The sequence below is a fragment of the Nelumbo nucifera genome, chromosome 6 (genome assembly GCF_055504915.1).
Source record: "Nelumbo nucifera cultivar China Antique chromosome 6, China Antique-T2T, whole genome shotgun sequence".
NCBI lineage: Eukaryota > Viridiplantae > Streptophyta > Magnoliopsida > Proteales > Nelumbonaceae > Nelumbo > Nelumbo nucifera.
In genome coordinates, this window is record NC_142654.1 from 58665314 (window position 1) to 58684139 (window position 18826).

Genomic DNA, 18826 nt, shown 5'->3' on the forward strand with positions numbered 1-18826 from the left:
ATAATCTCAGAAATGATAATATCATCATCAAGTCCAAACAGTCAAAATTCATCCGGAGATGTTTCCAATATATGGACTTTATAGGAAACTATCGTGTGGGGACTGATTTGAACTCTCGTATCAAGTCTGTGTGATAAATAATTTTAGGAGATAATTATCACTCACCCCGTGTACAAGGTGTTTTTGTAAGTTACGCTGTATATTTAGAGTGCGGATCTGCTCTTCACAATGTGCACCTCACACCGACCTCACTGCATGTCGTGACCGCACACCAAGAACATCTCTTATCTTTAAAATGGGAAGATGTTCCCATTGTAGGGTGGAATGTGGCTGTGAGGTCGGTGTGAGGCGCTATGTATGTAGCAGATCCCAATTCGTATATTCATCGGCTTTTCGTAACCAACTGGCAGAAGCAGTTTCCAGGAAAAAAACAAAACGGGCAGAAGTGAATTGACGCGAAGACACAAATACGAGGAATATATATGTCTTCTTCTCGGCTCCTTCAATTTTTCAAGGACGAAGTCGTGATTCCCTCCTCTCAAAACAAAAAAGTTCAGCCCTATAAAAAATCTGTTCGTTGTCTCTGTTTTCAATCAATCTTTTTTGTTCGACCCTTGTTCGTTGTCTTCTTCCCAACGGCAAAGAAACCAACGACTCCAATTGCGCAAAGCTTGATATATAGAGCCCAATAAAACTGCATTCGCCGTGCTGTTTGTTTGATAATCACGTCTCTTCGATCTTCGCCTGCACCGAAGGTGGAAGGAGCTTTGTTTAGTGGCAACAGCTGATCGATGCTCGAAGAAGTTGCCAAGATTGGAAAAGAGAGAAAGATTTACAGTGGAATGGGGTCTAGGGTTTTCTCGGTTCCAGAACTTCCAAATCTTATCGTTGGGTTGCAGGTGCCTCTGCAAGAGTTGAAGACGGAGCTACTTAGACAAGGTGTAAAGGTGGTTGGAATATGTGCTCCTGGTGGATGTGGCAAGACAACCTTGGCCGCGATGCTTTGCCAAGACGACCAAGTCCGACGTATGATTTGCTCTCTCTCTCTCTCTCTCTCTCTCTGTGTTGTTACTGATCTACTACTCATTTAATTTAAGGCTTTTATACAACTTTCTTTTTTTTGGCTTTAAGATCGTAAATAGTTGTATATTTCCATTCTACTTTAAATTCAGTCAGTTGCAATTTCCAGATGTCTTACGTAGATATATAATCTTGTTTGTGCTCAGGCTTTTTCAAAGATCACATCTACTTTTCAAGTATTTCAAGCTCACCCAACTTGAAGGTGACCATGCAGAGGTTATTTGAAATGGTTAATGGGTTTCCATCCCCCGAGTTCCAAGATGAAGATGATGCATGTAAGCAGGTGGAATACCTGTTGATACAGAAGAAACAAGAGAATATGTTGTTGGTCCTAGATGATGTTTGGTCCGAACCAGTCCTTCAGAAGCTTCTCTTCAGAAGATTAGATGAATATAAGATGTTGGTCACGTCAAGAACTGCATTCCAATCGTTTGATTCTGTGTATCATCTGAAAACTTTGAGAAACATAGATGCCGTGACTCTCTTTTACCTTCACTCCGCGTTCCTGCAAGGCGAATATGGCAACAATGACCAACCACCTGCTGAACTGCTCGAAAAGGTGCTATGTTCATCTGCCATCTACGTGGATGCATCACATATGAATACTATAATGTTTGTCTGACTTGGACCAGATCAGATGGTTGAACCAACAGAATTGAGACCTGGAAACAAAGCCCTTTTTGGTTGTCCAGTCCTTGGAACTGTTTAATTACTTGGTCAAATTTACATGTAGGGAAATTTAGAGTTCAGGCTACTTCAGGGGTTTTTATTAGGTTTTTGGATTTTATTTACTAACACCTTGTTAACTACCTTTGTATTTTGATTCATTCCCCCACCTGTTACATTTTTATTAGGTTTTTGGATTTTATTTATCAACACCTTCACCTATGATTCGTTACCCCTTTGAATTTTCATTTATTCTCCCCACGGTTACATTTTTATTAGGTTTTTGGATTTTATTTATCGACACCTTGACCTATATGATTCACTACCCCGTTGAATTTTCATTCATTCCCCCACCGGTTACTGTTCCCACTGTACAATTTGTACAAAAGTTTATGGGATGGACTGAATAATAAAAACCTAGCTATTACGTATATTAATAGGTGTTGTACCCTCTAAAATTTCAACCAAACCCCCTTTTTTGTATTTTTATTTGAATAAGCAGTCAGAACCAGATTGTTGAAACTTTCAACATATGACCCAACCACCAAAATGATTCTAGTTCACAGGGGCTAAGTTTGGGAGTGCTTATTTTAGGTCGGGATACCAATAAATTTTTATTACCAAAGAAAAGTCCTTATTTGCATTTGGAAAATGAGTCCAAATAACTTATTCCTGATAATAATCACTTATATTCATTAAGAAACCCAAATTTGAGGTATATATATATATATATATATATATATATATATATGCATTTGCACGTGACAGTATCTTTAAGACAAAATTATTTATATTTTATGGTCACTTTTTATTATTTATTTATCCAAAAATTAATTAAGGTATTAAGTGGTCTGAATAGTTATAATTCATGGTTCCAACACTCTAGTAGTTTTTGAATGATTATAAGTGGATAGCTTCTGAAGTGAGAGTTAAGGACATATATGCTCTCTTTATACCCGTTGTATGCTTAGACAAAAAAATCCAGAAGAAAAGGGTATTCACTCTATTTTATAGTAAATTAGTGTATATATATATATATATTCCATTATCAGAAACCATTTGATTTGATTTTTAGTAGAACCATTGCTTTAGTTGAGACCATTCAACATTGGCTCCTGATTCTTGTTTCTTGCCGAGCTTTGTAAACAGAGACCAAGGCTGATTTTTCTCTAATTGGATTCAAGTATTTGATATTTTCTGCAGTAATTTAAACATGGTTATTGGGACTCGACTAGTGCTTAATGATTGTTATCTTCTGCGTGAGTTGCAGATAGTGAGAGGTTGCAAAGGATTTCCCCTGGCTGTTAAGGTGATTGCCCAATCACTCCGAGGGCAGCCCCTGAGCATATGGAAAAGGACAGAGAGGATTCTATCAAAAGGTAGTTCAATCTTTGGTTCTCACAGAGAACTGCAGACTTGTCTTGGGACCAGCTTAGATTTCATGGATCATACAGTCCGAGAATGTTTCTTGGATTTATGTTCGTTCCCTGAGGACCAAAGAGTCCCAGCCTCTGCTCTTTTAGATATTTGGGTTGAACTCTACAAGTTAAATGATGAAAGTGATGCATACAATAACCTCCTTAAACTTTCAACTCAAAGTCTTGTTACTTTGATGGAAACCTCAAGGTAGGTTAATTAAATTCCATTACATCAAATTAAAATCTTCTTGCACTTGAAATTTTCTTGATCACATCTCTAGTAAAAGCTCCAATGTGCTCTAACTCCATAAAATGAACGTTTAACTGGGACCAACTTGTCCTCCTAATCCAGGAAAGATGCAGGGGAAATTGATGGAAGATTCAATGAGTTATTCATTCTCCAGCATGATCTCCTCAGAGACTTGGCTATCTACTAGAGCCACCAGCAGCAGCAAGACCTAAAACAAAGCAAGAGACTTGTAATGGAAAGAAGAGAAGATGGTATTCCCAGCAGCTGGATGGAACAAGAGAATCAACCCCTCAGTGCCCGCCTTGTCTCCATCATTACAGGTTTCCTGAAGTTGTTTCTTTAATGCCCATCTGTTGCTTTCCCATTCTCCATTAAACATGACTCATGCAGACTGTGTCCTGCAGGTGAAATGCATGCCTCAAGTTGGTGCAGCCTGCAACTTCCTGAAGCCGAGGTTCTAATTCTGGACTTCTTGGCAATAAACTATTCCTTACCTCCATTCATGGAGAAAATGGGAAAGCTGAAGGTGTTGATCCTTGCAAATCATGGGCACCAACATGCCAAACTCAATGATTTGCAGGCACTAAGTTACCTAGACCAATTAAAGAGAATCAGATTAGAGAAAATTTCAGTTCCTCCTTTCCCTAAAGACATCACATTCCTTTTGAAGAATTTGCAGAAGATATCATTGGTAATGTGTGAGGTCCGCCAAGCTTTGGAAAATTGTACCGGCATCTCCAATATGTTGCCGAACCTCATTGAGCTTGACATTGATTACTGCAATGATCTAGTGGAATTGCCATCAGGAATCTGTAACCTCGTGCACCTACAAAATCTCAGGATCACCAACTGTCATAATTTATCCACACTGCCTGAAAAGATTGGATTTGTTGCAGATTTACAGGTGCTATGTCTGCATGCATGTACCGGACTATTAGAGTTACCAGACTCAATTGGGAAACTCCAGAAGTTAAGGCTCCTTGATTTATCAGACTGTTTAAGCATGGAGAAGATGCCTGGAGGGATGGGTGAGTTAAGCGGTTTGAGAAAGCTCGACATGACACGGTGCTCAAGAGTAAGGGAACTACCATGTTCAGCCATGAACCTTGAGTGTCTAGAGGTTGTGATTTGTGATGAAGAGACAGCCACTCTCTGGGAACCTCTGCAATTCCATCTCTCCAAGCTCAACGTAAAGGTGATCAAAGATAAATTCAGCTTGAATTGGCTTGGAATTGATCTAAGGAGCGACTGAGCAACAGTTAATAAACACCTTCCACATGTATTTGCATGCACTTGGTTTAATCTTTAAGTCTTAAACAGCGTCTTATATGTAAACAGTGTAAACTGTAAGTCAACCAAAATCTGTTCATCTGAAATAAAAGAACTGTTGGTAGAGTGGGCATAGGCCCTCGTTTGATCCTCAACATGTTGGAATATCCAATGGCCATGTGACAAGCCACATGTTGATGGAAGATGATTATTTTATGGTTATCTCCATGCAACACTCTCAACACAATCATTCATTTTAAATTATTACCTATTTATTTATTTTCTATAAAAATAAATATATTTGATTGTTTATTTGAAAATGCTTTTATTCATGGAGATACCAATATTGCTGGATTATTTTGGATCCAAATTCCAGCTCTTATTGGGTCAATGGATATCTATTTGACCCAGTCTAGACTGGATGACCATGTGGCTAGATCCTTGGTCAGTATGAGACATTTGTCTCAATCTGGAGAGGCCTTGACTTGGTCTTCCCTCCAAACGTTCAAGTCGGTTATGCTCCCTCCTCAAAACAAGGAAGGGAACGTTGGGGAAAGACCTATATATATGGCTATCACAAAGATAGCAGGAGGTGCAAAAGCAAAGATAACTTGGAAGGTCAAGCAACCTCCAAATTTCGGCTCCATCCAGATTTGATAGTTCTCTCTTGCGTTTTGTTTGAGAGATAGGTGTCTCGGGTCCTGTATGGTGCAGCTACTCTTATTCTCTCTTTGTATGAAGGTTTGACACACCAAGATCTTAGCCGTTCACCTCTGCATCTACTCGGCCCTTCACTGGTATCATAGCACAGCATCGACTAGCATATTATTTTCACTATATCCATGTAACACTGAATCGAAACCTCATCATTTAAGCTTCATAGAGGGCGAGGAGAGAGAATTTTTTTTTTTGTTCAAAGGTTTTGTCTGGTCTCCACCGAAACCCTATTCAACAGCCTCTCCCATCTATAGATATCAGTTCTTATTCTTTATCGACTTGAGCGAAGAGATTCCTTCAAAAGAACCTGTTCGGGGGTTTCCTCTCGTCTCTCCCATCTCTGAGCGGACATGACCTAGTTCGAAAGCTTCCATACTTCTCCACTGAGACCGTGTCTCAACAGCAAATCGCCTCCATCGTTCGAGTTCAGGGTCTGCTTCTTCTCCTGTCTTCACTGAAGTACCTGTTCGAATTTTTCTTTCTTCTCATCTCCGAACGAACCGGTGACATCCAACTACAGTCATTTAATCACTGCAAATGAAAGCATGTATTGGTGATTTACTTCGGCCAAGGATACAACCATGGCTCATATTCATAGATCAGAGTTTCTGGTCAAGAAACCCTGCGTATATTTGGGTTTTTTTATCCTCTATGCATCTAAGAATAAGATTTGTTCGTCCTAGAGAATTGAAAGCTGGAAATCAGTCCCAAATCCAAATCGGGTATTAGAAACCCTTATTTATTTATTTTTTGGTTTGATTCCATTTATTTTCTGGGATTCTCGAATGGTTCATGCTCTCTTTGCTTACCCATCTTAATTAATTATTTACATTTTTTTTATTCCATTTATTTTCTGGGATTAGAAACCCTTATTTATTTATTTATTTTTTTTAGTTTGATTCCATTTATTTTCTGGGATTCTTGAATGGTTCATGCTCTCTTTGCTTACCCATCTTAATTAATTATTTACATTTTTTTTGAGGATTAATACCACGCAAAGCTGAGAGCTATTTGATGCATAAAGTCGTTCAAGCCTCTAGACCTGTTTTGAGCGCCCAACTTCTTTTGCGTACTAGCTTCAGTCAAATGTCTGTGCATAAGGCAATAATATGCATAAAACCATAACACATTGTCATTGGCTTCACTGCGCATTGGCTTCTAATGAACTGGAATTCAAACATCTCCAACCTAGTGTGATTGTTCAAACCTATATGTGTTCATCTTGGAAAGGACTGTCTATGGTAAGTGTTTTGCTTTATTGCAACATTGAGCTCCTACGACTGCCTACACCAGACTCCATCAGAGAAGAGGTCTAATAAAAGGGCCAGAGATTGAAGTAGTGAATCAAACTAAGGGACAAATCGGGTACCATCCTATTGCATCCAAGACTACAAACAATCAAGATTTAATTTGGACCTAATGTTGTGCACGAGTCAATGATGGTGAACTGGGTTACCGCTACTTTTGAGAGCGGATTGCTTGAGGCATTCTAGCAAAAACAACTAAGCTTTTCTCTTTGCCTTTATTTATTCTATTCTTAAGATATGTCTGTTGCATATGGATGAGCAGTTTAGAATTATTGGCTTGAATTAGTTTTTGTATAACCAATTACTTTGGGGATTTTGATTGAAATTCTTGCCTAATTTACGGACTGCATTGAGTTCTATTGCAAATAGGAGGCTTGTTCCTAAAACATTTGAAGTTTTGAAGCTGTTTTAGAGACTTGCAATATATTAGGAGTTGTCTCCATTTTCCCTCGTATCTTCAATCTTTAATTCAAGGAACCAAATTAAGCATGGCTTAGAGGCCTGTTCATTTCCTATTTCATAGCCTTAAAAATAGAAACTATTCAAGTTGGGTTTTGTGCATTTTGACTCTCTTAAATGCTACCCGTTTTTCTATTTCCCAAATTTCTTTAATTGGTTTTCAAGTGGATTTTATTGTATTTAAATCGAAGTAAATTAATTTATATTGATGACTAAATCATACTGATTGCAACAATTGATCTTATTCTTTGAATCTAAAAATATTCGATGCACGTTTACTAGAATATATATTTGATTTATGTCTCTTTTATTGAATTGTTGCACTAGGGGATAGCATGTCTGATTTTTTACTACTGATCTTTCCTCATAATATTGCTATTTTTTTTTTGTGATGATCAACAATGGTTTAAAATAAGTTGATCAATAGCTGTTTGAACATTTGATTGTTGGGAAGTCAATTGATAATCCACTATATTTGAACATTTGATTCCTAAGAAGTTAATTGATATTCTACCTACTTACTATTGTGTTTTCATAAAAACACTAATATTTGGACTTTTTGAATCAATTAAATTTTATTAGCCACTAGGCAGAAGAAACCCAACATTTTTGGTCTCTCTCACTAGTTATTGAAATAAAAGGTTTCTCCTTCAATCATAATATGTATGATCCACTTTCTTGGGCTTTTTGTGAAAATTATACAATGGCATCTTTGCCATTGTATAATTACTATATAATATTGTGAACTTTTGTTGAGTGATATTCAGTTCTATTGTGATTGGAAAATAATCCCTGAATTATTTAATCAATTATTGCTTAGTTCTTGTTTGGGAAATCACTCTTTGGTTCTTAGATTGTAACCTTTTGCTTCCCATATTAGTTCAGGTTGCATAAGGATAGTGGGAGTAAACATTTTGACTAGTAATAAAATAGATGTTTATTGTGTTTGTCATATAGATGATAATGCACATCGAGACTCTTGTATATGAGGATAAAATAGAAAGAATGAGTTCTAATGATTGAATACATAAAATGGGAATGCATTATTAATGTTATGAACCATGTCTTAGTGAAAATTAATTCCCTTTTAGGAAATGAAAGATATTAAATAAATCGTTAGCAATTATTCTTTCAGATGAATGTGGCAATTTGAATGCAAAAACACATAGGGAAAGGGAATGTGCTATGGATCCTAGACTTGGACATGTGTATTTGGTCAAGAAAAATCTGATTAGATAATGCAAAAAAAAAAAAAATCTCTTAAGAGAAATAGTGGAGAATATACACCCAACTTGTTTAATGATTTTTGTACCAAATCAACAAAAAAAAAGGCAAGTTGGATAATAATGAGCTTTAAGTGTACCTTTATATACTGTTCATATAGTGAAAATATCAAAGGTTACATATTTGTTAATTAGTAAAAGAAATTGTATCCTTGGAAAGCAAATTACATGGAGGGTGAACCTTTTTGGAAGTTCTAGTTCTGGTCGTTCTTGTACAAATTCCCATAGTACTTGACCTTACACTTTTGAGTCTAATACAATACTTTACCTCTTCAAAGAAAAAGGTTTCCTTCATTAGGAATAATGGACTATTGCATCTAAATAAGCAATCCCTTATGTTTGAGAATTAATTGATTTTATCAAAACAAAAACCTATAGGGTATAAATGAATATTGAAGGATCTATATATAGAGAATTATAAATCAAGCTTTGTATATCAAGAAAGATATACTCTAATAGAAGCATTGATTATGAAGACATTTACCTCATCAGTTACTAAGCTTACTTCATGATGTTATTGGTTGTATATCTTCATTTTTTTTCTCTGTGTGAGAACTACATTTCTTCATGAAGAAACATATATGACTCAACTTATTTGATTTACTACATATGGCTTAAAATAATCTTCCAAGATTTGATAGCATACATTTTGAGATGCAATTTAAAAAAAAAGGGGGGGTGTTTATTCATAATTCCTTGTGCTTATTCTTTGAATAGTGGGAGTATATTTATTATTCTTCTCTTGTGTGTAGAGCACATCCTAATTGCTAGTAGTGATGTGTCCACAATCAATGAAATGAACAATTCGTTGAAAACCAATTTGAAAATCTAAGATGCTTGAAAAATGGATAAGAATGCCAGAAACTTAGCTCTTTTACAAGAGCATACTCCCGAAATATTTTGAGATAGTTTATGTCAAAGAATGCTATGGGGTTGAGACTTAAATCTGCTAGATAATTAGATTTAGATATGGCTCCCATTAATGAACAAATACTAAAGATGAAAAGCAGATATTGTGCTTAAATCTATAGTTGGCTTGATGTATGCAATGTATTATATAAGACCTAATATATAATGTGTTGTTGGTCTTGTAAGTAAATACCTAAGGAACCCTTTAGAGAACTATTAAAAGAATGGTTGCTTATTTAAAGTTGGTAAAAGACTTCAAACCCATATGACTTGGAAGTGTCAGATAAGTGTGTTGCTAATTCTTGCAGGTGACCCAAACAATGGCAGATTCACCATTGGGTGCTAATTCCTCTCAGGATGACCAATTGTTTCATTGATGAGCAAGAAAGCAAAGCTACGTAGTACCTAAAGTTGTCATGCATACTGAGTTCAATATTTACAGATTTGTGGGTTCAAAAGCAGTGAAAGTTCTTGATATACTGATGAACTATGATGATACTCAGTTATGCTACCATGGCATGCCTTGAAGTGAAACATATTGATATCCGGTACCGGTACATATATCATGTCTACCAATGGAATAGATCCTGGTAGAATACGTGCCTACAAAAGAAATGATTGCCGATTCAAAGACTAAACCCATTGCAATTACATATTATGTAAGGCACGTCAAAGCAATGGGATTGGTTGGCACTTATTCATCTCGGGCATAATTGGCCAAGTGGGAGATGTTGGTAGAGTGGCCATAGGCCCTTGTTTGATCCTCAACATGTTGGAATATCCAATGGCTATGTGACAAGCCACATGTTGATGGAAGATGATTAATTTATGGTTATCTCCATGCAACACTCTCACACACAATCATTCATTTTAAATTATTACCTATTTATTTATTTTCTATAAAAATAAATTTATTTGATTGTTTATTTGAAAATGTTTTTATGCATGGAGATACCAATATTGCTGATCCAAATTCCAGTTCTTATTGGGTCAACGGATATCCATTTGACCCAGTCTAGACTGGATGACCATGTGGCTAGATCCTTGGTTAGTATGAGACATTTGTCTCAATCTGGAGAGGCCTTGACTTGGTCTTCCCTCCAAACGTTCAAGTCGGTTACGCTCCCTCCTCAAAACAAGGAAGGGAACGTTGGGGAAAGACCTATATATATGGCTATCACAAAGATAGCAGGAGGTGCAAAATCAAAGATAACTTGGAAGGTCAAGCAACCTCCAAATTTTGGCTCCATCCAGATTTTAGCCATTCACCTCTGCATCTACTCGGTCCTTCAAGAACAGTTTGGAATAAAATTTTACCTCCAGTCGCCATAACCTCTGTGGAAGGAACTCTCGTACCAACAAGTGTATTGATCGAAACCGCTTTCTACTTCCTTGAATCGAGCCCCACTAGACTTTGACTCCTTGTTTCTGATTAATGCAGTCAAACTACTCAACAGCTACACACCGATTATAGTCGGTGACTCGCGAGAACTGTAATATTCCCTTAGAACTCTAGTCGATCTCTCTTGTGTGTTAACTCTCTAGTTCAGTGCTGATAGGGAGCACTCTTTTTCTCTTTGGAGAGCAGAATGAGAGTGAAGCTTGAAGGAGGAAAAAAAATCAAGAGGGATCACACGCCTAGGGGAGATGGGTCCTCTCTATTGTCAGTCTTTTAGGCAATCTTCCTATCAAAGATCTTGCCATAAATTTAATTCCCATAAATTTTGTTAATCAATCAGCCCCATGGTTTCCAAAATTATAAATGGGATATTTAAATTCAAATTTGAATCTCACAAATCCCTTAATTAATGGGGTTGTTTTATTAGGAAATTGTTTTAAGTCCAACACCCTCATAATGAGCTCCAATTAGGGTGATTGGATTTGGACCAATTCAGTCTGGATTGTGGCCACAATTCGGGTCCTACCCAACGGATAATTCTTCTAACAATCTCCCACTTGGCCCGAAAGGTGGCCATAGAGAATATATATATATATATTCAACCAAACCAAACCACTTAGGAAATTGCTAGCATAATGTAAATCATGGTGGTACCCTCGGATTATACAAGTTTTCTTCCATGTATTATACAATTATGCATCACAACCCTCGGTGTATGGACCCTGTTGTGTTTTCAATCCATAGTCTGTCATCTTATATATGTGCACAATATGACAGGCCATGAGACATCCGCAGATATAGGAGGCATCAACACATGTCACTAAATTAAACTGCATTCATCCAACGAACTGACAACACCCATGTTTTTCACATGGTTTTGATAAATCACTGGGGACAACCCCTTAGTCATGGGGTCTGCTAACATTTTGTCAGTTTTGATATGATGGATGTCTACCTTGCCTCCTTGTATTCTGTCCCTTACTACCAAGTACTTCAAATCTATGTACTTGCTTTGGCTACTGCTCTTGTTATTTTTAAAGAAAAACATAGCTGCTGCATTATCGCAGTAAAGTTGTATTGGTTTTATCTACATAATCCAATACTAGGGCACCCAGGCTGATAATAAAGCTTTTAGCCATATTGCATGTGCCATAGCATCATGGCACCCAATGAATTCTGCTTCCATCGTGAAGGAAGCTCTCAACTTCTGCTTGCTACTCCTCCAAGAAATTGCTCTTCCAACAAGCATAAATCTATACTCCGATGTGGACTTTCTGGTGTCTGGGAAACCACCATAATCTGAATCAGTGTATCAATTTGTCCCCTTTCTTGTATGTGAGAATATACTATTTGGTTCCCTACAGATACCTGAGCACTTTCTTAGCAGCTTTCCAATGTTCCCTACCTAGGTTGCTTTGAAATCTACCCAGTACTCCCACTACAAACGCAATGTCAGGTCTTGTGCAAACTTGTGCATACATCAGGCTGCCAACGGCTGATGCATAAGGGACACCATGTTCAATTTGATGACAACTTTCACTGCTAAGCTTATCTCCTTTGTGAATGGGAACTACACTTGGTGCACAGTTTTCCATTCCAAAGCATTCTAAGACCCTTTGAATGTAAGTCCTTTGAGATAACTCCAAAACTTTACGGGCTCTATCTCTCAGGATCTCAATCCTTAGGACATAAGAAGCTTCTCCCATGTCCTTCATGTCAAATTTATGTTTTAGAAATTCTTTTGTTTGGCGCAACAAGCTTATGTCCCTACTAGCTAACAAGATGTCATCAACATATAACACCAATAGGATGAATCTACTCCCACTGACCTTGAGGTATATACATTAATCCACTGCATTTTCTTTGTATCCGAAAGATGTAATTACACTGTGGAACTTGTAATACCATTGGCGGAAGGCCTGTTTCAACCCATAGATTGCCTTCTTTATTCTGCAAACCATATGTTCCCTGCCCTCAGCTTTAAACCCTTCAAGTTGTTCCATGTACATTTCTTCTTCCAGATCACCATTCAGAAAGGTTGTTTTCACATCCATTTGATGTAGCTTCATGTCATAATGAGCTACTAATGCCATGATTATCCTGAATGAATCTTTCTTGGAGACAAAGGAAAAAGTCTCATTGTAATCAACTCCTCTTTTTGTATTGTACCCTTTGGCCACTAGTCTTGCTTTGTACCTCTCAATTTCACCAATAAGTGCCATTTTAGTCTTAAATATCCATTTGCATGAAATTGTTTTAGCACCTATCTATAGCAGTACTACATCCCAGACGCCATTAGTGACCATGGAGTCAATTTTGTTTTTCATGGCTTCAAGCCAAAGCGCGGAGTTACGACTTTCAATGGCTTCTTTGAATGTGACTAGGTATATAAAAGGACCCAAATCAAACTCGGTATCTTGAAGGTATACATAGTCGGAGGATGCGGTGCTTTTTCTTGTTCTAGTTGATCTCCTAGGAAGAATTGGTGCCTACGTGCTCACTATGATTGATGGTATTTCCTTCATAGGTTCTTCTTGATGAGCAACAGTCGCATCTACTTCAGTAGTTTGTTCTACTGACGGTTGTTCTTATCGTACTACAACAAAGTTTGTAGGCAGAACAATGCTGAGATGTCTATCAATGTTTTGGACTTCCCTAAAATCAATGCTTCGGAGATTCTCCCTCTTCTCCAAGAGGTCCTCTAAAAACTTTGCATCTCTTGTCTCTACAATTCTTGGGGAATTATTTGGACAATAGAACCTGAACCCTTTAGATCATGCCTCTAAGAACTGTGGGTTGTATACTCAGCTCTGCAACCTCAAAAATGTACATGATTTAAACTAGGTTTCTTTCCAACCCATAACTCGAATGGAGTTTTCAATACCGATTTAGTTGGTACTCTATTTAATACATATACCATGGTTTTCAGAGCTTCTCCCCACAATCTTATGGGCAAGACGGAGCCACTTATCATGCTCCTCACCATGTCCATTAAGGGTTCTATTTCTTCTCTCAGCTACACCATTTTGTTCTGATGATCCGGGCATAGCGTAATGTGTGACTTTTCCATGTTCTCTTAAGAACAACGCAAAGGGTCCTGGACTTTGTCCCAAGTCCATATGCCTCCCATAATAACCTCCTCCTCTATCAGATTGGACCAATTTTATTGTGTCTCCAATATGCTTTTCTACTTCTACCTTCAAAATCTTAAACGCCTGCAAGGCTTCAGACTTTTCATGAAGTATGTATATATACATATACCTTGAATAGTCATCAATAAATGTTATAAAATATCTTTGACCACTCAAGCAGGGAGTAGGGAGTGGTCCACATATGTTTGTAGCTTCACTTCTCGTGGCTTTCTTTCCTTACTTGCATATTTGCTTTCCTTTAATGCAATCAGCACAGGTAGGAAAGTTCTCAAGGCTTATGTTTTCGAGAATTTCGTCTTTCATGAGTCCTTTAAGGCAGTCAACTGAAATGTGACATAATCTTCTATGCCACAAGAATAAGTTGTTTTCTACTATTGAACTCCTTTTTGTTCCAACTATATAAGACATCAATTTGTCTAAATCCGATGAACAATTCAATTTGTACAAGTTATCAATCAAATTACCAAAACCAATTAATCTAGATGAACAAAATATCTCTAACTTTGAATTAAAGAAATTAAGTCTGTATCCATCAAGTACTAGTTTAGAAACAGAAATCAAGTTCCTGGAAAATCCAAGTACACAAACCACATTGTTCAACATCAATTTATAACTGGTACTCAAAACTATTTCAAAAACTCCTATGGCTTCTACTGCCACTTTATTTCCGTCTCCCAGAAAAATGAATTGTTCATTCGGCTTTGGCTTCCTTGTCCTTCACAGTCCCTGCATGGTGTTAACAATATGGTTAAAGATTAGTACCTGAGTCTTTCCTTTTTAGACCTTTCTTCTTTTCCAGATAGCTCTTAAACCTTATGTAGTAACTTCTAAGATGGCCCTTCTTCTTACAAAAGAAGCAAGTGAGCTCACTCTTCGGCTTACCTTTAGCATTTTTATGCCCCTTGTTCTTCTGTGGAGGACTTTTCTTTTTCTTGTCACCTTTTACAACAAGGTTGGCAGTTTCCAACCTCTCTTGTTTGAGTCTTTCTTCCTCTTGTACACACATGGTTAGGAGCCTATTGAAGCTCTAGGATTCCTTCTGAGTATTGTATGATACATTGAATGGTCCATGCACAGAAGGCAAGGAGGTAAGTATAAAGGTGACTAAAAAAGGATCAGTGATAATCACACCTAGGCTATTGTGCTTGTCGCTTATGTCCTTCATTTCCAGAATATGGTCTCTCACAGATTTAGAATTAGCTAATCTCATGTTAGCTAGCTTATTTAGTAAGGTCTGTGAGACCACCTTTTCCGAGGCGACAAAGTGTTCTTCAATGGCTGCGAGATACTCAGCCACGATGTCCTTTTCAGGGATCGCACTCCTTATCCTCTTGTTTATACGGGCTTTCACAACAGATTTGCAGATTCGGTTGGATTTTTCCCATGCATCCAAGTGCTCTATCTCTTTCTGAGACACATTTTCAACGAGCACGGGTTTTATCTTTTCCTGTATGGCTAGGTCCAAGTCTTTACATCCCAGAATTATATGGAGCATTTCGCTCCATTCTGCTTAATTATCCCCATCCAACATAGGGATTGCAGTAATGTCAAACGAATCGAGATTTGCTGTAATTTGAATTAAACAAGATTAAGAATTTCCCATAAAAGCAATTGAGTTTTACCTTTGGGAATTCAACCCAACTGCCATATCAACTGAGTATGCATCATCGGAGGATGTTATCCCATACCTTTTGGCATTAGGGAATCTTCTGACAGTACACACTCAGTTTGTTAAATCTCAATTGCTTGCCTTTGGGCCTAAGCAGTTAAGATTTAACGTGATTAATTTAAACTCTGGCATCCTTGACACACCAATGGGTTGCTTTGGCTAGGCCCATTCAGAAAAAGAATTTCCTACAGTGCGATACAATCAATAACCAATTTGTCGACGCGATCAAAATATTGATTACAGCGATCCCAAACGAACTATTCGAATAATTCACTCAGTTCAATTAAGAACCGGACCACCATCCAATTTGTACTAATAAGGTTATATTGAACCGGTTCAGTTGGACCCAAATCGGCTTAGGTCTCTTGGCCCCGTCAACAAATTGGTATTTGACAATTCAATCAACCTCATGCCAAAAAAAAATAATGGGCTTGAGGCCCACTACACAGTAGAAATTGGCGTAACTGTACAATTACACAAAACAACTTTTAATTTTAAATTTTGATAGATTTGAATTCATTTGACCACTCGTTCATACATATGTCAGCGCATAGGACGATCAGCCATGGATTATTTCTGCTCATTTGATTTTCTATCCATGGCTCATCTATACCATTATTTGGATTGAACCATGCTGGATCGCAGTCATGGTTTTGATCTTGTTATGCCATCACAAACAACCCAAGTTTATGCACAATAAGCTAACCAACAACTACTGCTACAAACCTCTATGTTAATGGTGGATTTAACCATAACTACCAACATCAAATTGGCATTCAAAGAATGAATCAAAGAGCAATAATTAAATAAAGTAAATAAACAAAAGAAAAAAATAAACTATTCTCTTGAATCTAATGGAATGGACAGAATACAACCCAAAACTCAAGCCATGTTGTAGATTACCGGTATTACCAAAACCCATTAACAAAGGAACACAAAAAAAAAAAATTAATTAATGGCAGCCATGGTTCTAACTCGAGAGGTTCAACCAATCACAGAGTTAAGGTCTTGGACGACCAGCTCTAATACCACTGTAAGTCGACCAAAATCTTTTCAACTGAAATAAAAGAATAGTTTGGAATAAAATTTTACCTCCAGTCGCCATAACCTCTGTGCAAGAAACTCTCATACCAATAAGTGTATTGATACTTCCTTGAATCGAGCCCCACTAGACTTTGACTCCTTGCTTCTGATTAATGCAGTCGAACTACTCAATAGCTATACACCAATTATAGTCAGTGACTTGCGAGAACTGTAATATCTCCTTAGAACGCTAGTCGATCTCTCTTGTGTGTTAACTCTCAAGTTCAGTGCTTGTAGGGAGCACTCTTTTTAATTTTGGGAGAGCTGAAGGAGAGTGAAGCTTGAAGGAGAAAAAAACAACCAAGAGGGATCACACGCCTAGGGAAGATGGGTCCTCTCTCTATTGTCATTCTTTTAGGCAACCTTCCTATCAAAGATCTTGTCTAATTAGAGGTAATTTAATTCCCATAAACTTTGTCAATCAATCAGCCCCATGGTTTCCAAAATTATAAATGGAATATATAAATTCAAATTTGAATCTCACAAATCCCTTAATTAATGGGGCTGTTTTATTAGGATATTGTTTAAGTCCAACACCCTCGTAATGAGCTCCAATTAGGTGATTGGATTTGGACCAATTCAGTCTGGATCGTGGCCACCATGATGGGCCACAATCCGGGTCCTACCCAACGGGTAATTTTTCTAACATAAACAAGTAAGTTGGGTTGGATTCCTTTCTTTGCAAGTTGGGTTGGATTCTCGAATCAATAATCTCCAAGAATATTCATATATAATCATATAGAAATATTAAATTCCATAATTCCTAATAGTCCTCTGACTTTCAAACGTGTCTTTGCAGTACCCTAAACTTTCAATTTATGTCTAGCAGGTCTCTACTGTTAGTTGACCGTTAGTCAGTATTGTCATTTATGTAACCATTTTGTCCATTTCGTTTGAGTGTTAAAAGAATAGAAGGGAAGAAGGAAAGGAAGGAAAGGGGAAACTGGACACTGATCAAGCTCTTCATCCAATGAGCTCCCCTATTCAAGCTCTCAGCCAATGAGCTGCCCTATTCAATCTCTCTATCCAACGCACTCCCATCTTCAAGCTCTCTATGAAATAATACAGAAGCAAATGAGGAACATGTTATTGTATATGATTCACAATGAGATTACATGACTATTTATATACAGGTCATGGATACGTATTCTAGGAAACTAACTAATTGATTTATACTATCAACTCCTATAATTCCTCTTCACAGATAATTACAGAATAATTAGCTAATGACAGCTATCAGTTGATATCTTTCCTTCAATGCTCCCCCTCAAGTTGGAGCATGAAGATCCAAAATGCCCAACTTGTCGACATGTGATTAGAAGGTTACTTGGCCTAAAGGCTTGGTGAATATATCAGCTATTTTCCGTTGAGTCTGGACGAACGCAGTTTTAAACTCCCCTCTTTGAATTCGTTCGCGTACTGTGTGACAATCTAATTTGATATGCTTGGTTCTTTCATGATAAACTGGGTTTGCTGCAATGTATATGGCTGCTTGGTTGTCACAAAATAACGTGGCTGGTTGTTGGTGTGGCACACATAATTCATGCATCAAATATCGCAACCAAGTGAGCTCACATGTTACTACTGCCATTGACCGGTATTCTGCCTCTGCCGAAGATCTAGACACCATTGTTTGTTTCTTGCTTTTCTATGAAATTAATGATTTTCCAAGGAAGACGCAATACCTTGTGATAGACCATCTTGTGGTGGGACAACCAGCCCAATCAGCATCACAATATCCTACCAATTTCAACTCATTATTTGATGGGAAAAACAATCCCTGACCTAGAGCTTTCTTTAAATATCGAATAACTCGGTATACTACATCAAGGTGAGGTTTCCGCGGTTGTTGCATAAACTGATCGAGAGCGGATACCGAGTAAGTGATGTCTGGCTGTGTGATAGTGAGGTAGATTAGTTTCCCGACCAACTTGCAATAGTGAGTTGGATCCTTAAGTATTTCACCATCTGTGGGAGTCAATTTCAAGTTCTACTCCATTGGAAAATTGGCCGGTTTTGCACCAAGTAAACCAGCTGTTTCAAGAATATCCAGAGTGTATTTTTGCTGGCAAATGGAAATCCCAACTTTAGAACGAGCCACTTCTACCCCTAGGAAGTATTTCAATGGCCCAAGGTCTTTGATTTTAAAGCATGTGTTGAGGAAT

General features: G+C 37.6%; 1 protein-coding gene and 1 pseudogene across 2 annotated transcripts; one reads left to right on the forward strand and one right to left on the reverse strand.

Annotated features, from left to right (window-relative positions):
* The first annotated feature begins 540 nt into the window (after positions 1-540).
* LOC104602067 (putative disease resistance protein At5g66900) lies at positions 541-4919 on the forward strand (annotated as a pseudogene). The gene is made up of 5 exons (XR_016077819.1): positions 541-1026; positions 1227-1639; positions 3017-3368; positions 3516-3734; positions 3819-4919. The product of XR_016077819.1 is annotated as a putative disease resistance protein At5g66900 (transcript).
* A 10017-nt stretch (positions 4920-14936) lies between these two features.
* LOC104602066 (uncharacterized) lies at positions 14937-15404 on the reverse strand. The gene has a single exon (XM_010265636.1). The coding sequence runs from the start codon at positions 15402-15404 to the stop codon at positions 14937-14939; it is 468 nt and encodes a 155-aa protein (XP_010263938.1).
* Positions 15405-18826: the final 3422 nt, after the last annotated feature.